The sequence below is a fragment of the Coloeus monedula genome (genome assembly GCF_965178545.1).
Source record: "Coloeus monedula genome assembly, chromosome: 2".
NCBI lineage: Eukaryota > Metazoa > Chordata > Aves > Passeriformes > Corvidae > Coloeus > Coloeus monedula.
The window spans coordinates 39,046,940-39,071,195 of NC_138782.1; the positions used below are offsets into that span (position 1 = coordinate 39,046,940).

General features: G+C 38.3%; 1 protein-coding gene across 3 annotated transcripts in view; it reads right to left on the reverse strand.

Moving 5' to 3' along the window:
* Positions 1-24,049, reverse strand: part of STRN (striatin) — a 62,645-nt gene extending 38,596 nt beyond the window's left edge. For all 3 annotated transcript variants that reach the window (XM_082276649.1, XM_082276648.1, XM_082276647.1), the window contains exons 1-4: positions 23,687-24,049; positions 10,957-11,060; positions 3,662-3,735; positions 460-538 (exon numbers count right to left, since the gene is read on the reverse strand). In XM_082276649.1, coding sequence (XP_082132775.1) covers positions 460-538; positions 3,662-3,735; positions 10,957-11,060; positions 23,687-23,995 — 566 coding nt within the window. In that variant the 5' untranslated portion in view covers positions 23,996-24,049. The remainder of the gene's footprint in view (positions 1-459; positions 539-3,661; positions 3,736-10,956; positions 11,061-23,686) is intronic.
* Between the last annotated feature and the right edge of the window lie 207 nt (positions 24,050-24,256).

Here is a 24,256-nt window from a genome sequence, read left to right on the forward strand (position 1 = left end):
GATGAGCAGAGAATTAGAAAACATCTAGTCCAACCTTCTGGATGTTAGTCTTTTCTGCAACTTAAGCAAGCCAAAATAAAAGTTTCCCTTCCCAATCCTAGCTGGTTTTATTTTACACAGCTCTTAGCAGAACTACTTGTGTCTTTTGTTTTTTAATTGCAAAGTGTTATGACCCACTGTTCTCCCAAGCAGATTGTTTGATTATAATCAGTGAAAGACAAGTAAGTGAGATCAGGAGTTTTTTGACTTGACAAGGCTTCTCATCTGAAGTTATGAACTAAAATTTTTCAAAACCCAAGGAAAAGTAGTGCAAAAGCTCAATGAACTTCATCACACACACTAACTTTTCTTTCAGTAAAATACAACTGAAAAAAAAAAATCCAAATACTATCACCATCACATTTCATTAGCAGACTCTTGCTTTGCATTTGGTATTTGAGTCCTTTTTTCAACACTTACTGTCTTAGCAGCTGTCGTCCTTGTTTCCATATTAGCTGACTGTTCTGTTGTGGCTGAATCTCTGTCTCATTCCCTTCATCTGTAAAATATTATCTTATTACATTTCTTCCCTTTACCTATTTGCATAAAAGATGCCCATCCACTTGAAAAGACAAATGTGATCTGCCTTAAAATGATTTGGAAAGGTTTCATAACAAAATTCAAAATGCCAATAATGAAGGGAGAAAAAAAATGCACATAGCACATAACTGTAGTACTAGATACACATAAAGATTTCCAGGTACACCCTACACTATGAGAGCAAGTTCCACTAGTCCTAATTCCTAAACAGTCCTACTCCAGGAGGGCATGTTCCTACCTCCTTTAGGGGCACATAATGACAGACAGTCTGCAGTCCAATTTTTGCTTAGACTTCCAACATAATTGCTGCTCGCATTAAGTTTGAATACAAATATCTTTAACTACTAACAATATCAAATGCAACTGTGGCATGATATCAACTCACAACTTCCCAATTTCCTTAATATTTGACAGTTCAACATAAATCAACAGATCTACTTATATCAACTTTATCCTTATATGTATTAGTTTTGTAGAAATAAACAAACAATAGAGTCATTTGTTTATTTTTTAACCTCAAAAGTTGTAGAAAAATTTTCATCACATTTCCCCTAACCATAATTTTGTATCCAAATTTTACTACTCCAGGAAAATCTACAAAAAACAAACAAACAAACAAACCAGCATGTGGCTGTTCTCTTAAGAAAACTATGAGAATGCTGGCAACCAACAGCTACATGTTTATTCCATATATACTTCCACAGCACATGATGGTGGGGTTTTTTCCCTCTCCTCAAAGAGATGCATATGCATATGCTTCCCAAAAGAAAAGATCTTGGTTTATTACCTATGAAAGCCTCTACAAAACTCGAAAATCTTGTGGTTCAAACACTGAAGGATGAAGAAACTTCCTGTGTAAACAAAACTTAAGAACCAGAAAAACCTGTGGTATAATCCTATGAGTAACTTGATATGTGACGTAGGAAAGCTATTATTCTCATCAGGAAGTAATTTACCTTTAAACAACTGAATTAATACTATACAAAAACCCCCCACCACCTACCCAAAGAAGCTATCAAAGACTAATGAGAAGTCACATGCAAGGAGAGACGTATGAATTTTAGACATCTCAAATTCACAAGCCTATTTAATAGCAACCACAGGAAATAAATGCACAATCATTTTCTAATGACAACTGGACACAGCTGGATCCAATGCACAGCTACCAAAGCTCAGTCTGTAATTACTAAAACATGACTGAGGTAAATCTGCCTGAAAATTCCTTTTGAAAGCAAAAACCCTTCTTCTGAAGGCATTGCTAAGTATACCCACAGGCAAGAGTTCTCTTGTGCTTAGTCTGCTCAAAAATGATGACTGCTAGCAGTAGCAGTGGTTTACAGATAAGAATGAAGAGACTTGCATTATAAGCAAATTATAGCAGAAGATATAGTATAAACAGTATAAATAAATAAATAAATAAATAGTATAAATAATTTTTAAGTATCCCTTTACCAGGAGACTGAAATCTTTCTTCTAAAATTGTGTTACAGACTCACCAAGAGATTGGAAAGAAAACAAACAACAAGGACCCATATGGAAGAACTACTACCAATATTTCCACTTTTTTCATGACTGGGCAGGAAAAACAGGGATAGGGGCAAGGGGAATATATGAACACACAACTTCAGTATTTGTCAAAGACAACTTCAAAAGAGCATTAGAACAAAGTTTCTATTTTAAGTCATCAGTCCAGACTTGATATAGAACAAAAATATACATTTCTGATAGCTATATATAGAATACAATGGGATAAATTAGAATAATAGAATTTGAACTAAAGTATTTCCACAATGTTGACTTTGCAGAATTAATGCACAGGCTAGAGCTCTGCTGGGCAAGCCAGGCATCCCACTACATTCCTCAGCTGGAAACTGAGCAACATGCTGTAGCTGCATCCTGAGAAATTACAAAAAAACCCCACAGTTGTCTAGGATTGTGGTATGATCAGGACAAAGTTTTCTAATGGTCCAGATACAGACTGAGGTCTTCCACTTAGTAGAATTAAATAAATTAAATTTTAATTTTAAAAATTAAATATTTCTTCAGTTATGGAAATAACATTGATAATCACACAAAATAAAATTTCTCAAAAATTCATTAAGAACTTGGACAAGAAAGGCCTGGTGTAAAGCTTTGTTAGTTGGTGTGGAGTCGGATTTTCTGTTTGTTTGGGGTTTTTTTAATGACCTTTTAAACTCAATGAGCTAAGAAATCACCATGACCATCAACTAGACCATCCCCTCCACAAACCAAGTGACAGAGATGAGATCTGCAGACTTTCTATGCTCTTCCTTTACATACAGGTGGTTCCAATGTCACTGTAGTAGGAGTATCAGGAGACTGAGACACAACAAACATCACCTATTTTTTCAATGGCTTGACCTATAGCCAGATCTCCGTACCTCTTCTTTTTTTTTTTTTTTCCTTTCCTGAGGAAAGGGTAGGGAGATAAGAGGGATAAAAGGAAGTAATTTAAATTCTTAATTTCTCCAGCTCAGTGCTTAAGTCTATTTGTGTGAAGTAAGAGATGAAAACTAATCAGCCTTCTTAGAGACCAAGGCAAAAAACCAAAATTAGCTAAATGCATCTCCAATGATCATTTGAATTCTGCTGAAAAATCTCCCATTCAAAAACTCTCTCTTATGTCCAATATGCACCTTAATTATTTCTTTTCCTGGAATACCATTGAGGTAATTGAACAAAAAATTATTAACTATATATATTTCATTCAGAAGAATTATACAGAGATAAAAGGATTCTATTGCTATGAATCTAGTATCATTCTGCTCTACAATATCCATACACATTACTAAGGGACAGAAAAACTACTCTCTCCAAGAGCAGTCTGCTCATTTGGGTTTGGATTTTTTAAAATCTAAACTAACTTGATTTATTAATAGACCCTTTTAGAGCACTAGCATATATTTTTAATTGTACAAGAGAAAAATATAGGATTTATTAATTATCTCTATTCTCATTGCTCCATTAAGACTTATTTTATCAATACTATCAATTCAGCATTTGCACATAACACAGCTAAACTTTTATGCCAGTAATAAACTCATTCTCAATAAATTCTTACCAGAATCATAGTTCGGTGGCTTCATATCTCCCTGATTCAGTTCTGTGCCATATTTTAATTTGTGGTATTTAGCCCTGAAAGGAAACCAAACCAAACAAAAAAAAAAAAAAAAAAAAAAAAAGAAGAAAAAAAACCTATTAGTACATTTAAAGGATATCTCTAAATACATAAATGTCACCTGTTTTCACTTGAAAAGCCATTCCTTTCTTCTAGGCTAGGAACAAAGCAAACTAAATCATTTTACCAGGACTTCAGATACATAATTTTATTAATTTTTTTTCAAGGGTTACATGTAATTGCACAGTGAATACTGAGGAAACAGAGCAGTTGACTGCAGATTTTACAAAATGTTCTTGCTACAGAAGAGGTTCCTTCCCTGGGGACACGAGCAACTCTTCTGCTTCCCTTCCCAACCCCCAGTCTTCCCTTTTCAGCCATTGCTATGAAACATTTTTACTACCCATGTCAGTTCAGTGCCATCTACTTCATATCTCATATTGTCACTCCATTAAGAAAACTCCAGTTTTATTCTTTGAAATGCTGTGCTCTCCAACAGCAGCAGGCCCTCAGTTAGAAATATTCTGAACGAGACTTTGCAATGACAGCTCATCCACACCAGTTTCTCTCAAAGCTGCTAGGTCTGCCACTTGACCAAGTGCAAAAATGGAGACTTTCTTCCAAAAATATTTAGCCTTCAGAAAATCTAATGTAATAAGCCCCACAAAGCATGCCATACAATGACAACAAGAGTAACTACAAAAAAAAAAACAGAAATGCTTTTTAATTTTAAAAGCTTCATCCTAAAGACTCAGTATGTACAGACTTTTAAATACACATAATAAAACCACAGTAGTACAGTATTACACATGCACATGTAAGTTATTCAAGATTCATTACAGAAGTCTTATAACACTGCAACAGAGAAAGTGAATCAGTGAGCCTTTACTAGTTTTGCAATCTGCTCCCTCCTTCTCTCACACTCACTAGAACTTCTTAAGTACAAAATTACAAGTTTTATACATTCACAACTGGGTAGAAGAGTGGCACTTGTATTAGTTCCTACCCTGAACAAAAGGCTGAGAACAAGTCAGGAAATGCTGCATATGCAGCCTGGGAGTAGTGGGACAATCAAACAGCACACACATACAAGCAGTTCAAACGCAAACGTACAAAGCGGAGTGTAGGGCAGCAAGAAACAGGCTGAAAAAGACAAAAAAAATAAACCTCTCACATGCACCAACAAGAAAATGAGCTTCATTAGCTCCACTAGTCACAAGGGAGCTCTTCCACTTTAAATTTGTTTTTAAAAAAGTTAATGGGTTTGACACTTCGTAATTTTATAAGGCAAGTCTTACTAAGCTTGCATGACTGTATCAAGAATGGCTGCAAAAAATGTTTTCAAGTTACCTACACCTCCTGATTGCTTCTTCAGCATCTTCATTATACTACTGTTTTCTTTTGCCTTTTCCTATTTCATCAAGAAAACCCATTACTTCTAACAAAATAGTGCTGAAGAATGCTTGGTAGCTCTTACACTTCAATATCAACAGTACTAGCTTCCTACTAATCCAGCTGCGTTTTAATTATAATAAACATTTAATTCTGACTGAGAGGGGTAAGTGAAGAGTGAAGAAGTGCCTCTTAGGCATAGCAGCATTGACAGATGAAGGAACTAACTCTCAAGAGTCAGAGCACTAAGCTCTAGCTCAGCTGAGCAGCAATCAACAAGGAAAGGAGAAAGGATGTACCTGAAATATATTAACAGGAATAGATGAAAGTTATACATTTTAGTCGGTACAGAAAAGAATAACCAAAAGTAGAACAAAATCAAAGCTGAATGCTCAATCAAAATATTTATCTTTTCTTTTCCAACTATCCGTTTCTTACATGTTACCCTGGTAAAACAACTGCATTTCGTTATTGTTAAATATTGATGCTATGTATACTTTTCCCCTGCCGTCACTAATGAAAAGCAATAATTAATCAAGAAGTAAGAAATCCTCTAGTCTGTCACCAACCTACCCCACCAACTTTAAACACTACAATTTTTTACGCAGTCATGAATTCAAGTGACCCTAATGTGTAATCTATTTTGATTTGATTTATCAGAAGTGAACAAATATTACTACTCTGCTCTAATCTGGATTACTGAAAGATGTGTTCTACTTCAGTCCTTCAAATAATTTCAGGGAGAAGTTAGTCTTGCAGCAGTCGATATTTGCTTTTATTTTGTGGATTTTATACAAAGTTCCACTACACTAACTAATTTTCTTATCAAGTTTTGTTAATAATTTCCAGTCTAAGTAAAATGTTTGCTAGGTTCACTGAAAGGATCATTCTTTGTACCTTTCCTGTGCCTCAGATCTCACGTTCTTCAAAATCCATCTTTCAAAGATTCAGACTGCAGTTTTTTAAACATCTCAGTATATTTATTTCAATCTCCTAAATCCATGTTTGCTTATTTTTTAAGTTACTTCCCTCTTAAATCAACAGTAACAGTCTTCTTTCTTCTTACTGAAGCTTTCCCCACTCATCAAAAGCATTATAAAATCATTTCAGCAAAATGAGATTATTCATTCTAAATCCATTTTAAACTGTTAGTAGCAGGATTTTGTAACTGGTTCCATCTTATAATGGAACAGCTTTTAAAGCTTTTGTTGTTATTCTTTACTTCAAGAGGATAATGTAGATTATATGGTCTTGTACACTACTGGCCCTTTAAATTTATTTTAGGGCCAAGCTGGACTAAGATTTCATCTTTTAGAGGACCTAACTTTGTATATTGCAGGCAGAGATCAGTAGCACTACAGAAAAGGCAGAAGAACCACGTTCTAAAAACGAGGCAATTGAAGAGATGAAAATCCCCAAAAAGTAATCCTTATTTTCAATATTGCTGACAAAGTTAAAAAAAAGTTATAGAGCTCTGACTGCACAAAATGACAAAAAAACCCCAATTCTATAATCAAATCTGAATTAAATTCAATTGGTATAAATTCAGGTCTCTCAGCAGGACAGAGTTAGACTTGAAACAGAAATATGAGTATCATGCCGAAGTGTGTGACACAGTGAACTCATCTTCGGTTGTGGTCAGCTTCTAAATTTCAGAAAAACATTACAAAAAACTCCCATAAAATCAATACAGACTGCTAATAGGCCATCTAGGAAATATTTTCTACACTTCTTCAGGCAGTATGAGATTTATTACTAGACACTTTTTTATAATACAGCTGAAAATGTCACAGGTATGAAAGACAAACAATCTTCTTTCTAAAGTGCACTAAGAAAAGGGCTGAACACCATGATTCAGACTCCAGGACAAGAAGGGAAACCTGACCCTTCAGTTACACACACATATTGCAATCTAAGGCTATGAAACTTTTCACAAAATAACCTTTAATTCTTTTCTACACAAATTCTAAATATCACTTATTCCATTAACACATTTTAATTTAATTTATTTTTACAATGACAGAATATCTCCTGCCCACCTGTAATGCTTCATTTTTTCACTTTTTCAGAAATCACATGGTCCACTTTAAACAGCTTTAAAATGGCCACCTGCAGTTCACATGGAACTGTAGCTCACACATCCCAGTAGTGTAATACTACCATCACAAAAAAGAGATAAAGTATTTTTTGTGTAAAAAAGTATAAAAGTATATAAAGGACAGTGGTTTGGTGGCAGGGGACAAAAAGAAACATCTCAAAGATTTGTTATCTGAAACTTGTTCAACTTGAATGATTTACCTTCCATTTCTGAAAATTACATATGAATTATTAACAGTATGCAGAGACTGAAAAATGACTTGAAAATAACTACCTGAAGGACACAACTTTATAGAAGGTGTTTTCTATCTGAAAACTAGCCTTCCAGTTATTTGGAAGAAAGCTATTTTAGCACTGTGAAACTATGTTCCTGGGTAGACGCCTTACTCAGATAAGTATGAATATTACCACTGCTTTGGCTTTTGCCCTTCATTACACAATTCTCCTCTTTTGATCTCAGTATTTTCCTTCAACTATGTGTCTTCTATTCAGTGCTTGGAGACATTCAACGTGGCAAGAATTGCTTAGGAAAATGCTAAAAGCCTTCATCCAAATTTCTTAAGACTGAGTGCAGTGAAACTTTTCTGAATACTTCACACAGAAACAAGTTTGATTCCAGTCAAAGAAAGCCACTATTTCTTGGAAATATCTGTCGCCAGACCTGAAGCATCTGATCCAGCTGTGCTGAGAGAGCCTGCCAAAACATCCGTAGAAGATCTGGGAGCTGCCGCCAAATCAAGAGACATAAACAAGAACGACTGCCAGGAACAGCACGGCGAGATATTCTACCCAGGGGAGAAGGCGCCAGCCTTACACTGATCAGACACATCAGTGCAGAAAACAACATAAAATTAAATCAACTGTTTCTAGAGACATGGCTCATGAGTCCAGTTCTTTGGTTGAAATATGTTAAGACAGGAAGTGAGCTAGACTAGCTGAAATAGGACATGTACTTGAGAGAAACAGTACTACATTTCATCTAGCTCCTGAAAATCCAGAGGCACCAATGCAATTTACTGGTGGTGGAGCAAGTATTGATTAAATCATAAAAAGTAACCTTCAACTCTGAACAGCCTCACACTGCAATCTACTGGATGCTGGCAAAACTACATCAAAACTGCTATTGAAAAATACTAGCACTTAACTATGCACTAGCTCCTTCTAAGCTCTGTGCTATTTCGTCTATAAAGACTCTTCAGCAGAAATAACCTGGCTTGCTATACACACAACAAAAAGGTAGCCTCACCATTACTGACAAAGAGTAAACATTAAACCAAATTTGCCAGAAAAGCATGACAATCAGTAGTAAAACTTATTTTCTACCTTACCCACTATAAGATGATGTGACATGAAACAGAGAACAACAACACTCCCAAAGTTGTTTATTTATAGTAAAATTTGAAACTGTTCGGTTGATAAAAGAAATGTGGAGCAGCCACTACAAAGAACAGCAGCTCATGAAAGCATGTACCTGAGAAAACAAATGCTGCTCATTTCTTTTTCACTGTTTCCTGAGGGCATTGTGAACATGGAGTACTCTGGTCCACAATTTCATATTCTGTTCTGTTACTCATAACTTATTTCGTCTAGCTGAGAAAGATCTGAAATGCTGCAGGGGCAGGGCAGAAATGAAGGAATACAGGAATGATTCCCTGCCCCCTCACAGCGCACCAACCTTCCCCAACTCAACAGGAATGTCTTCCTCCTACCTTGTAGGATCTCATTTTCCAGCTCTGAGAACCCAACGGAAAATGCAAGCATCCTGACTACTGCCTGACCTGGATGACAGCTGATTTAGGAAAATACTGGGAAAGAGAGCAGTGTTTCCAAGCTCAGTATGTTGCTATTCTTTGAAATATCAAGCAAGAGCACTTGATGGGAGATAATTCCAACAGAAATACATGACTATTTCTTCAGAAACTGGCAAATAAAACTGCTGTTTAAAACTACAAACTCATAAATAGCTGTCTCCAACACACACCAGTCAGAAGCATCACATCTGCTTACAGAACCACTGCACACCCGTACTGAAACTGTCACACTGGATCAGATCAGCTGACTGTAGCCTACTGACCTGAGTAACCAAGGCTAACGCCACACATTGCAGAAAAACAGACAACATAAAAGATACACATATAAAAACTGCTAATAAGAAGCCACCAAGTGTTTTTTCCTAATCCTGACAGGGACCGCTGCATTAACTTTTAAACATCATCATTTAAGTGGCTTTTACAGAATACAACTGGGGGAGATTTTTACCATCCATATGGAAGTTTGATTTTTGTTTTTTTCATGTTACAAAGTTTCTCTGATGATACACAAAAATGTATTTACATAGTTTGATAATTTTAAATTGCTAAGTTCTGTGGGTTATGAACATGAAGTGTCAGAGATACTTTTACATAATCAGGAATAGCTCCCTCAGTTTTGAAATACAAGAAATCTTCACAGAATACATATGACTTACTAGTATATCTTTAGCTGAACCAATGACACTAAGCTTTGTAATCATGCTTCAAATGTAAGCCTTTCCACAGCCATAAACTGCAAACTCCATTATGCATACATTTCATATTTTTCTGGGCTATTTGATACAAGATCAGTACCATAAGAAGGCCTGGGCAAAAAGAGTATCCAAGCATTCCTCCAAGAACTCCCCAAAGGAGAAGAAAATACACTGGAGCCCTGGGGCTACTGCCGGCCAGAACCCTGTCTGCATCTCTATGCTAGCAGATTAATTGGTTGCTACCAGAAAGAGATGAACTGGATGGTTAAAGACATGCCTTGTGCTAAAGCAGCCCATATAAGATGAGCAAACGTAAATGCAATACAGTGATGTAACTATTAGTGTCCTTTTAAAATTATCTACCAGCGATATTCTATTCCTCATTTGCATATGTGTATATTTTTAATCTTATTTCCACTAAACAAACTATTTCAGAGGCTTATTTTATTAAAGAGAAGCAGGAATTATCTGATAAGAAAATAACAATGTAAGCAATAATTGCTCTGCAGCAGTACCATAAATATACTCTTTATTCAAGAACTTTAAAAGACATTTCACTAATTAAAAGAATTTAAACTAAACTTGGCCTAAAATAAATCGGTTGAACAGAGAGATTTCTGAAATCATGATAAAAAAAAAAACTTGCTTGCCTCAAAGGTTAGAGTAACAGGGAAGTATATATACGAATAAAATGGTAAACTGAGGACTTGTACTGAAATCTCCATGAACAAAGAAATAAGACATTGATTAACTGGTAAAGACAAACATTTTTTCAATCATACAATTAATCTCCAGAAGATATTCTTGTAGAGTCTATCATACCAAAAAGACTAAAACTTACCAAGATTAAAAACTAGTAATTATTAGACTGAAGACAGTTATTCAAGATTTCAGTCGTCACATATTAATAAACAAAGCTAGTACTTTGAACAAAATGAGAATACACTGTAATTCTGGAGTATAATCTACACAGTTCAGTGGAATTTTACCAAGGAAAAGTATTCATTATTGATCAGCTATGGGTTTTGTTAGCATATTTCTGGAGCCATACTATTTTAGCTATTGTTCTTATCATAATGCAGACATTTAGAGTTGTGGTTTTATTTAGTACAGTAGTAATTGTCAATCTGAGAACTGAGTAGATACAGAAAAAATATTTCCTGGTTTTGTCAAATACAAGGGCAAAACAAAGTTTGTGTCTTCAGCATTTCTTCATCACGTACTCATCACTAAAGCAGCATACCTTTCCTGTTTGAGCGCATATTCCAGCATTTTGATTCTTCGCACTAGATCCTTCTTCAGATTTTCCTGTCCTTTCCTTTCACCTTGAAGAAAGGCGATCTGGGCCTGCAAAAGGAAGTGTTCAATTTAGAAGCTGCTTCCTCAAAATCATTCAGCGTAGCTCTTAAGTGTGTGCGTCTTCCCAAGTTATTTTAATATTCATTTGTAGAGTTCAAAAGAAATGGGCTTACTATGCTTCATAAACATTAAACACTTACAAAAACCACTGCATGGATAAGCCTCCTAAACTACATGCTCATTACAGATCTAAAAAAAAAGGGAAAGAAAAAAGAAATAAAACAATTTTGGTTTGTTTGACAGGGTTTATTTTCTCTCTTGGAGAAACATTCAATAAAGGATAAGAAATGGGTAAAATAAGCATACAAAAAACCTTCAGCAGATAAAGGTATTTACCAACAATAAGCAAAAGAAGATGATAAAGTACTTCTGCTCACTAAGTGAAGTAGTGAAAAATTAGGGTATAATTCTATAGATACGTTAGACACATGATACTCGCAAAAAAACCTGATGTAAACCATGTTCAGCTAAAATAAGAACAAAAGAAAAATAAAACCCTGTTTGTAATACAGGGTTAAGTGTTAATTATGATACTTACTAAAATAGGTTAAGGAAAGTTCTCCAGAAATACTGTAATTAAGAGAGGGGAAAAAAAAAGGAAAACAGGGAAAGGTATGTTGGTGAGGGAGACAAGGGAGAAATGGGACATAAGTAAATAAAAGTCAAGCAGAAAATAGACAGCCAACCCTCTATCAACTTCCAGCACATTTAGTTGCTTGTGAAAAATCCCCTTTAAATAGAAAATTATGACAAACACAAGATACTAATTCCTAATCATGAAGGAAGAACTACCTGCTTTTGTACCTAATGCTCAAATCAAGTCCATTAAAAGGGGCCAAGTTCTTGTGCTTGCTCAACTCAAAAGTACACTTTTAGGCAAAAATACCTACAGGCAGTCACCACTTCATGCCACAGCCTCACCTGCCATTTCCAGGATCAGAAGCTTTCTGCACCTCTGCAGCTAAGTCTCCAAGCATCTCATTTGTCTCTTGAGAAGCACAAACAGGATAAAAGGCAATTGGTCTAGACCATCAGCTGTTGAACATGAAGACCAATAAGCCTTTCATTTAAATAAATGCACAGGAAAGTCAGGGATTAAAAATGAGCAGAAATATCCTACCCTCACCTATCACAACCTTGCAAGCAGTCCCCAGGTATTTTAGTTAATGGAGATAGTTGCTTCCAAAGAATCTGACTGTGGATTTTTACCCCAAGGTGAGAAAAAACAGAGTCTGTAAATGTCATTTTCTCTCCACCAACTATAAAGGGAAGGCACACAACTAACTTGGTTGAATGTTAGTGACCAGGCAAGACGAATCTTACTCCAAAAGCCCATTTGTTGGCGACCTAACAAATAGCAGCTGCTCTAAAATACCACACCAGCTGACATAATTTCATTGCTCCAGTACAGCCAATAAATAGCTTGACAGACACCTGAATGATCCTTAACTGCCAGTCACCAACTAGACCAGCCAGTTTATGACAAGAGAAAAACACTGGCTGCTCTCCAACAAGATCAGTCAACACCTTCAATAGGGGAAATATATTTGAATTTAAAAAAAAAAAAAAAGTCAACTGAATCAAAAGAAAGACCTCTCACTCTGGCATCAAGAATTACAATTGAATTCTAATGTCAATTTTCTGCTCAGGTTTAAAGAAAAGCACAGGAGAAAGAAATGCTGGTGCTGGAGTCAGCATTTCCTGCCCTGAGGATTGCAACTGTGCGAGAAGCATCTCAACTCAACAAGGTCAGCATCCCTCCCAAGAGGAACATCTCAGACACATATAACTTAGTTTGCAGTAACTGCACAGACACACAGATTCTCTCTCCCTATCTCCACACAGGCCCAGCAGAAGTAAACACGAGCCCTTCCAGTCAAGTGAGAGAACATCCAAATGCGCTTCTAAAAGCAAAAGATCATGATGTAAATATGTATTTGGCTGGAATGAAGAAGATCACCCAATGCTATCAGGACACAAGATGAAGCGATCTATTATGTGACCTGCTGTCTGCAAGCAATTTCTAGCCAAGAATGAACTGACTGAACACACTGGAATGAAGCATTTTTACCCGGAAGGCTGGCAAACAACCCAACTCAGACACTGCTATACTACAAAGGTCAAACCAGCATTACTGTGCTAACAGTTGAGGCTAAAGTCATCTTCCACTGCTAGGAGCCCAAACAAAATTAGAAATTGCAACTTCTCAATAGTTTTAAAAGCTTCCTTTTATAAGAGGAAGAGGCATAAATGGATATGATTCAGAAATATCATACGACACCTCCTTCATGTGGACCATCTTCTGTTGTCAGTAATATGTCCATGCTCTTAATGTGATGTCTTAGAAATTTCCTTTTCCCCAGACTTTCAAGAAATCCTTGCGTTTTTTGCTTAAAATGCACTCAGCAACAACAGCCCAAGAGCCATTTCTCCAGCCCTACATAAGCTAATTGCTAGGAACCTTCAAGATTAATAAATATATACTTTACAGATAGGTAGTTTTATTGGTACTTCAAGAAACTGAGAATAATTTTGCTCTCTCCTTGGAGGCTGCGCGGTTTCTAGCACAGTTTGTTCATGCTTTTCTTCAAAGTAGCATCCTTATGTCTAATACTCACTATTTTGAGAAATTCTGGCTCTGAAAATGAGAATACTTACATTTGGTCCTTTTCATAACATAGAGAAATGTTCCCTCTTTTTTCCACAAGATTTTAGCAACCCTTATCCCTCATTTATACAAGTACTAAGTGATTACAATTAGGTCAGCCTCAGTGGACAATAAACATCAGTTATACATGTAAGCTTAAATATTATTTAAGAAATTCTTAATGATGATATTCAGGTTTACTTATATTGCACATAAGGATAGTATTAAAATAATAACTGAAATTTTATACTAGCAATAATACTCTAAAAGTTCATATGTCTTAAGCAGATTTCATTCTTTAAAATGTTTGGCAATCAACTGAAAATATACAAAGGAACCTAAATGTTCACACCATAAAAGAAACAGACACACTCTGCAGATAAATGCAAACTGAATAAACAAGTACAATGAGTTTAAATATCTAAAATAACAAATCATGACATGTAGCAGAATTTTCTCAGTCTCTGAATAATACAGTGATAACTGCAGGATCACTATTTCCAATTAAAACACATAAGACAACACCTGTCTAAATGTCTGTGCAAACATTTAATGTGCAGGAGGTCTGGACTAAAACACGATGAAAATTATAACTGAACTGCACAACTCCAGTTTTCTATGTTTCAGGCATAAATGGTAGAATTTTACCAATAGACTGAGACTCCACAGGTGACTTCTACAGCTGCAGCTTTAGCCCAAGTCAAATCTGAAGCCTGAGCTACACCTGAGGGAGTAGAGGAGCGAAGGAGAGTCCCTTCCACTTTGACTAATCTGCAACACTGTTCTACACTTGTGTTTTGGCCACTCCTGGGAAGGTTTGCCAAAAATTTCAAGAATTCGCAAATATTCCCAACAAACAGGTTCTGCGACAACTGACCTTCTAGGCAATAAGGTTAAAATGCATCAAGTCATAAGCCAGTCTCTGCAAACCTCAAAATCGCCTACGGGGATCACGCAAAACCTCATATTGTTCCTTGCCTTATGGGTGGGGCGCATCGTCTCCATAAAGCACCCGGCCCCGCTGGCTCCATAGCAAGAATCAAGGCAGGATCCGCCTCAAGTTTATTCCAGGCTAAGTGCTACAAGTTACTGTATTCCAACTCAACTGTGAAATTACAATCAAGAGAGAAGGAGAAAACAAAACAAACCAAACAAAAAACCAAAATCAAACCAAACAAAAATAGCCCCCACAAAACCAGAGAACACTGGAAAAAGACATGCCTGGAACAGTCTATTTCAGCTGCAATTGTTGTGTCCGGTATTTTTTTTTCCATTTTATCTCACTGTATTGTTTTGCATGACCAACTGCAACATAACCTAGAATTGTCATACACATCCAGTCTAAGTTACAACACCGTAGCTATCTTAACTATTCCACTTCTCTACTAAGGGATTTTTAAAAAAACATTCATTCTTAAAAAAATTTTCAGAGGCAACAACACTGCTGTTTTACAGAATTCCCCAAAAGATTCTAGTATCACATTACTGTGAAGTAGACAAAAAGGTGAGACAATGTTTTCGGTAGCACTGGGTTATAAACAACTCTTTTTTAAATGTTGCTGACTTCCTAATAGAGGCTTAGCAGCCATAACAACATAATTAAATAATGAAATCACATCTTAGTAAGCCCAGATTCTACCAATGTTTAAAAATTTACACTGAAATTTATAATTCCTTGAATCAGCAACCACGACAACAAGCATGTTTAAAAGTATATTATATTTAGATATCTTTTTAGGCTGACACCTCAACACTACCAGAGAGTAGGAGATAAAAAAGTACTCCTCTTTGACAGGAAATTTTAAAAAATAAACATTCTACGACTGCTAAACAACTGATGCACATTTAGTATCAACTTATATCAGTTACTGAATTTTACAGCTATTTCAAGTTAAAAGGCAATTTATTTTTTTTAATTCATAAGACTCAAAAATTTTAAAATGCCTTTCTATTCTTCTCTAAAATAGTCATCTTAATATTTTAAAGTAAATCTCACTTCAAATTCATGGACACTTAAAGGTTAACAGACATCATTTGACAAAGAGCTACTAAGACACACAATTCTCCACATAATGCTTCCATAATTCAACAACCAGGTCTTCACAGGTTGAGAGAAAGAGAACAAAAGAGGGGGGGGAAAACTGTAGGAAAAGTATTACAAAAAATATGCAGATAGCTAAAATAACTAAATACATTATGGAGATTGATTAATCTGGAACAGTTGTGCTAACCAGTCTACCAAGATCTGCCAGAAGGATTCTGCAGGCTGCCAGGGTACTCAGTATTTTAGATTATAGTTGGCTCACTGAAGCACTACATATTTAAGTATATTTGTAAATAAGTGTAAGCATGCCCGGGGGTGAGAAGAAAAGAGAGGGAGTGGGGAGGGGAAATATCAATGGTCTAGTACAACTAGGGAACAATTTTAAGAGGCACCATACTTCACATCACTACACACACCTACTAGCACTCCGTGCCAGGAGAGGCTAGGAAGCTTTTGTAATTCCTGAAGCCACTTAAGATAACACAAAACTGAAGTGGGGCCACAGGCTGAAACGACTGGCAGGCACCAAGGCATATTTAACTTCACCCCACGAAGAAGGTACTTCACCCCATTTATCCCTCACATGCTCATGCTGGGTGATACCACCTCATGAGACCAGTGCACAGCACTATCTGCTACTGGTACTTTATTTTTGTGGGACTTCTCAGAGCTGTCCTAAAACTAGCATCAGAGCTAAACCCAGAAAATCCATCCAAAAGAAATCAAAGATTTAGCTTACAGTAAAAAAAATACGGCTAAAAATGCCATTTACTTACCTTCTTTGTCTCTGTTTTTCAAACAGTGTTTTCAAAGAGAAAACACTGTTTGAAAAACAAATTCAGTAAGACTGAAATACTCCTAATAAACAATCCAGAACTGATTCACAATTTATTCCGGGCAATACCTTGATTACTAACTTAGGCATCTCAAAAACAAGAGGACTTGTCTTTCCGCAGTTTGAAGTGTTTCAGTACATAGATCTCTGTTCAGAATGCCAGTCTTTCTTTTATCCTCTCTCAGTGCTGCCTTTCACTGTTCTAGCAGTTGTAAGCATGAAAATAGTTGCCAAGCAATGTATATTCAGCTCATTTAATCATTCTTCACTTGCAAAAATTTTCTCTAAACCTCCAGTCACTTCTGTGGCACACAGTACTTAAGTGGTGAATATTAACTTTTTTTTTGACCCAAAAGCATGTGCCATATAGACTGATACAAGCACAAAAAGAGTTCAGCTTTTAAATGTGATGTAATTCTATAAGCAACACTGCAATGGCATGTCACAAAATAATCACATATTATGAGCTGGAGTCCAAACTACAAATGCTCAAACTTCTTTCCTCTTGCTGTACAAGAACGGCAGAAATGCAGCGACAGCAGTCAGCACCAGGATTGATAAACAGACTCATGGCCCACATTTAAACAGACAATGGAAGTTCACAGGCCGAATGAATCACTTGGGGTATGGCAAGACAAGGGAGAAAAAATCTGGAGGAGATTTTTAGATTTGGCTTCAGTAGCAGAAAGAGGAGTGAACCAGACTTGACCACACAAGCATTTGCAGAGGCAATTGGCACAGTCCTGCTCCTCACTCCTACATCCAGGATCAGCTACTCCTTGTATTCAAGCATGCATGACCACTCTGAACTGACTTGGACATCAAGTGAAACAGACACAAAGGCAAGTGATTTTGTTCTCACCTCCTGTTTACAAGCTTGGATATGAACATCATGCATGTCATTTTTGCTCTGATGCTTTTGCGATCCTGCCCTATGTGACTGCACTAAAGGGAAACATATTCCTGGCTAAGACCAGAAAAAATGCAGTCTTTCCACAATGCAATCTTTAATTTAGCTTATTTATCACTGGGTTATTACCAAAAATAATCAATACTAGTGAGTATATAGCAAACTTTTTTCAAATAGGAAAAGAACATATGGATGAGTTCATCTACAGGCCCACACAGAGCAAGTCACTCAGACAAAATGAACCTTTGTCTTCACATTTCAAAGTATTTTTATTTCTAGATTATTGTCTGTGAAGCTTGGATTCTGAGTACTCTGAAATGATGCAAAAGAATTCTTTCAGGTATCCAAGCATTTCTCACCATTTAAAGCTAAAACATAAGAATCCCTCCTCTACTTCAAAGTCAATTCTCGCCACTTTTTAACTAAGAAACTTAGAAATGAGGACTTGACAAGGCTTGCCAGCCTTGTGAAGCCAAATATACGAGTAGGTTACTGACCAATACTTATTTTCTCAGAAAACTGTGTACTGGTAACAGTTTTAGTTAAGGCTTGGTATCTGTACAGTCTTACTTCTTTTCGCATTAAATTAAGATGAACTAAAAGTCTCAGGCAATTCGTGTGATCCTCCTTGGGGAATTTTACACAGACCATTCTAAAATTAGTAAATAAAGTTTCCGTGTCTACTGAAACGTCAATAAAGGCTAAGTTATATTTGCAACTTGTTGATCCAACAGTGCCAAGTTACTTATCCCTGATGCAATAAAACAGCCAGGAGCCAAGACCCTCAGCAGAAACAGAAGGGCTACATTTTGAGTAGGACACAGAGATACAAATTAATTAAAAATGTGCACTAATAAAGACACATAGGATGTTTTACCATATGCTAACCTGACACTGAAAACCAAAGTTTTCCACTTAGAACATAGCAATTTAATTGATTTTTGCTCAATCCAACAATTCCACAGCAATCACGAAAAACAGAAAAATGCCTTTTTCTTTTTGCAAGTATAACTTTCCATGAAAAGTCTTTGAAAGCTTTAAAGACCACTCGGAGTCAATGTAACACTGCAAAACTCTCTCTGTTCTTGCTATATCGATATTTACAGCAGCATTTTCATAAATTATTTAGGCCTATTTAAGAAACACATTTTCATTACACTCAAACCAAATTACAGGTTTGACAGATATGAGAAGAATTGGAATATCTGATGGTAGGAAATGGCCAGATCAATTATGCAATAAAAAAAAATAAAACCCAGACTATAAAAACCAGGGACACACCTGCAAAGAACATTGTCTCATCAGTTTGTACTTACGTTCTACAAATTTCTGAATTTCTGAAAATCACTGAACATTTACTCTCACTGGTCCTCTTGCCTTAAATAAAAGAAGCCATGACAGCATATCAATGATTATATTGGAATTAGCCAGAAAATACAGTTTGCTTCATGTGAATCTGGCAAATAGAAAGCTTGCTAAAAGAAGTCTGTGAAAGAAAGGATATCTGGTAGTCACCAAGGCCCATTTAGCAAATAAACACACCTCACTATTGTGACCATGGCTTATTTTCTTCTGCCTTGCCTTTGATTTATCTGACATATATAAAACAATAAAGTTGAAATTACTGCTTTTCTGCAGTGGAAACACATGAAACATTAATCACTGGTGGTTCTTTTGTACTGTCTGCCTTATGAGAAAAAATATTTTATAGAAGACTTTTACATCACTTCTGCCAATTCACCTTTCACTGAGAATCTCAGAAATTTGACCCACATCATCATATTTGAAAATTTTATACAGAACTTCTTCAAATGTTATTTATCTTCTATTTTATTGGTCAAACTGTATCTTTAGGACTTTTCCATTAACTTAATAACTGATTTCACCAACACACTGCTCATTACTTTTTCTCTGCACAACATTTTCAGATTATCCAACTATCAGAATGTCTTCTAACTAGAAATTTAATCCAACAAGAGGACCGTTATCTAAAAGCCAACAAACTGTAAATATCAACAATTTCTGAATCGAGTAACAAATGTCCTAAACCATACTATAAATAGCCACAGCCATCTGTCTGATTTGCCCCTTCTCCTCATTACTTCAACTTGTCTATCTCCAAGGACACAATCTTACCACGTAGCATGCCTGGCCTGCCTCTTGCAGCAGAAAAGCAGCAGCAAGGGGCAAGATCTCCCACCGTGAACCCCTCCCAGCGAGCTAACATTACTAAATCTAACTTCCATACCCAATCTCAAGTGCTTATCTGTAACTTCCATCACATTCCTTCTATTACAGCTGTTTGCTGTAATTTAACCACATTTTATCTCATTTCATTATCTCTTTCCCTATCACTTGGGTGGTGTTTTCTTTTTCTTTTGGCACTGTCTTACAAGGACTATTTTTAACAAAGCTGTAGAAACACAAGCACATTGTATCCACCCATTCTCCCTAATTTCCTTGCAAACCTTTTCAAAGGAAAGTTTACCCAGGAAAAACAATTTTCATGTAATGGTATCAGGTCCCACCACTCATATGGAGTCTGCTACTCTAAAGAAACAAGTTACTAGTTAGAGGAAATGAAAACTTCAGTAGTGACAAGGACAAAAGCTAGAAAATTCCTCAGCAGGATGTGGGGTTGTCCATACACACAGTTACATACAGTATAGCAGTTTGTTGCAATTTAGACCATTTGTGAAATAGGAAGAAATGCCAAAGTCTGCAAATTTGCACTTTTGCCAGAAAAATGTTTGTCAGAAGCAGAACTTTCCACAGCAACATATGCATTGCTTGCAAAGACAACATTTCTAGTCAAAACAAAAGCCATACACACACACACCTTCCAAGCTCATCCAGCTTTGTCGCTTGCTGGGACAAGGACGTGCATCGGCAGCACTCAGCTCTGCGGGGTCCCAGCCCCGGGGGCAGAGTCCCCATTGCTCCCCCCAGGGGTGACAGATGGCTAATTAAAAGGGAAATAACATCGGCAACAGTCACTCCCAACCAGTCAGAAGACGTATGGTTAAGGCAAGACACCACTATGGGAGTCAGTTCAACCCCTGCCTGCCTCAAGCAAAGATATGGATTTCAGTGCCCTGCACATGCATTTGGATCAAACCCTTTGCTATTTTCGGATGGGCTTGTCCAACACATAATGACAACTCTGAAATGTCTCTGTGTCAGTCCAGAAAAATGCAGAATGAAAAAAACCTGAAGTTTAAAACCAGCAGAACAGGAAACCCTGTCTTGTCAACTCTCCCAAGCAGCTGCTAGAAGAACCTAAGAAAAGGAAAATCACTAATTTCTGAAAAGATATGAAAATAGATTATAACGCCATAAAACACTGTTTGTGAATACTTAAATGAGGATTAATAACATTAGTATTTATCCTAGTTAATTACTTCATAGGGCATCACAAAAGTCTATTCTTAGGGTAATTTTTCAATCTGCAGATGTCAAAGTACTGTAAACAGAAAGCAAGCATTAAAAGTTAAATATGTAATCAGCAGATAAGCATCATGGGGGCCCCATATTAATCTGTTTTCATTCTTATTTGATATACACAGCTTACTAATGATGTTTGTACAGATATAAATACTGAAGTCCTCTTTCGCCTCTAATGAGGAAGATTATATAATACAGACAACAATAATTTCAAAAGGTTCAAAAAAAATAATTAGAAGATCAGAATAAGCATGAATATTTGCCAGGGAAAGCAAAATATAGGCACTGGTAGGAAGAAAAACTTTGGCAAGGCAGTACTAGACCAGTACCTAAGAACAGATTAAGCTGCCCGGCCTGCCAGCTCACACACGTTATGAGCTTCGGTGTGTGTCTCCTCAACAAGCACCACAGAACACAACAGAAAGGTATTCTACCTGAATATCACATCTAGTTCCACACAGTTAATTAGAGGGATAAGAAAAAGAGAAAATGAAAAGAAGCCCAGAGAGGAAGAAAAGGAAGCCAGGAAATCACAATGGGATTGACTTACAAGATGGTTTTTTGGAGAGAGGGTATATTTTGGAGCTAACCAACAACTACAGAGCAGAAGCCAAGCACAGTAATACTGTGGTATAAGGTATCCCAAGTATTTCAATACCATGGCAGGTAAGGAACCAGAGATAAATCTACCTCTAAGAAACTAGATCAATTGCAAGAAAAATTATGGGATACTAAGACCACCACACTAAATAGGTCCTTTGCCCCACAGCCTCCCAAGAGTGGATGGATAGTCTAGCACTGGAATTTGCATTGGATAGAAGTACAATGAGGAGCACTGCATCTTTATCTCAAGAGAAAGAAAGTGTCTGACCTCAAATTTCCATTACTCTGTTAAACATTTCCAAATACACAGGCCAACAAAAGGCTTCAGAAGGAGCACAGACCAAGTCTGTAATTAACACTGCTCATGCTTCAGGTGTACAATTTCTAAAAGCCATCCTGTAGTTGCTGAATCCCTACCACAAACCTCTCACATGAATCCAAGAACGTTCATCTGCAAATGGTCACAGCAGACGTTAATGCCTGATGTCTATAGAGATAGCCAAGAATTTTGCACCTTCCTGAACATGACTCTGCAGCAGATAAATGCTGTTACAGCTTGTGGCAATGCCAGCCACAGCTAATTATAACTTTATTGAGATGTTTTGGCAAGAGTCAAAGGCATTCAAGCAAACAACGTGTGATGGGGTTATCTGCCACTGATAATACATGACTTCTGCAAACAGTCTAAATACTCTACTTCTTTCCTCCTGTCTCATCCATAACACCAAGCTTTTGAGGGATACCTGGGGAAGAAGGAGGAATGACATGCTGTTGAAGGACACGATAAATATGCAAAATGTTAATACTTTTAATGCAGTGGCAAAATTTCTTAGGTCCTGTAAACTAGCTTTTTTTCTCCAAAGCAATATTTGGTATCTTTACCAGCTATGAATATATGTCAAGATATTTATGGACCTCCACTGGATATATGACACGTGATGCTATTCCTATACACAGCTAAGCTAGTAACTTTCTACACAGTATTTACTGGATGTAGTGAATAGAAGTATGATTCAGTTACTTACCAATTTCTCATTGAATCATTGAAGTTAAAATAAAAATTACTCTCTTGTCCTCATGACCACTTCCTTTAAATTCGTGCAAGGGAACTCTCATTAAAGAACATCAAATCTGCCACTCTTCTCAGAGTGGTTGTTTAATGTTACTATAGAAAGTAAAATTTAAAAGATGAAAAAAACCCCAACCCAATAACCAAAAAATAGAGAAGTGGTTTGCATTGCTAAACAGACTCAAGACTCTCTTGACAAAGACTGTACTTTCAAGGAAAGCTATAGAAAAAAGGGATGGACAGGAAGAAAGAGACAAAGAAAGGAGATCTAAAAAGGAAACCAGTAGACACTTTTCAGTCTCAAACACGGCCAAATGAGAATCAGTGGGCTGCTGGTAACATGGGCAGCGTTAAGGTTTAACACAGGGATTTTCTTGTAAACAACACCGAAGAGGAACGAAGGTTGTTGCATTATCGACTGCTATTGGAGTTAATGCAACGTGCACATCACTGAAGTATCTGACAGCAATGGCTCTAGGCCAGCAGCTCACAAGTTCTTTAACCACAAGATCACTATCAATCCTTTCATGCATTAATGAGCGTATCAACCCCATCGCTTTTCAAACGAAAACACTACATAACGTGCCCCATAGTAGCGAAGGGGATCCAGCCGGTCCCACGGGCCTGGTCCCTGTGCGGGAGAGGCAGCATCGAGGGCCGGGGGCAAATGCGGCACGAGCGGCGGTGCAGCGGCACAACGGGGGCGCGCTACTCGCCGGGGGCAGATTTTAAGAGGGATTATGAAACTGGTGACAAGTTGGGGCGGCCGACCCTGAGGGGCACCCGGAAAACTCCGGGGAGGCGGCGACAGCGGCAGAGCGCGCAGGGCCCGCTCCCCGCCGGGCCGGCCGCCACGTCCCACCCCGCTCCCGGCCGCGGCGGGGGCCGGCCGCCCTGGGGGCAGTGGAACAGCCCGGGCTGCCGCTTCTTCTCGGGGAAGAGGACAAGCCGTGGCAGCGCCCAGAGCGGCCGCTCCCCTCCAGCTGCGTAGGGACGGAGGACACGGAGGGGGAGCGGCTGCGGGAGCCGGGGGTGTGGGGGGTAGAAGGTCGCGGGTGTTACCTGCAGCTCCGCCCGCTCCGCCTCCCACTCGGCGCGCTCCGCCTCGAAGCGGCCCCACTCGTGCTGCAGGAAATGCAGGATGCCCGGCACGCTGTATTGAGCCCGGGACGCCGAGAGCGGCGCGGCGGCTCCGGAGGCTGAGACCCCCCCTCCTCCGCCGCCGCCTCCTCCTGCTGCCGCCGCCGCGGCCGCCGCTGCCGCCGCCTCGCCCGGCTCCAACCCCGGCCCGCCCGCCGGCGGCGGCAGCAGGAGGGCGTTGTTGTTGTTGTTGTTGCTGAAGAAGACGCCGGGCCCCGCTTGCTCGTCCATGGCCGGGCCGGGTCCGCCTGGCTCGCCGCCGCCGCTCCCGCCGCGTCCCGGCAGCAGCAGCAGCAACAACCTGGGCGCGTCCCGCCCGCCGTCACCGCCTGACAGCCGCCCCCGCCCGCTGCTACGGCGGCCCGGCGGGAACAGCCGCGGGGAGCGATTCGCCCCGCCGCCTCGCGCGGCGTCCTGGGAAATGTAGTTCCGCTGGATAGCGGGGAGGATCTCCTGACCCCTGCCTTCTCCCCGCGCCGCCCGTACTTCCAG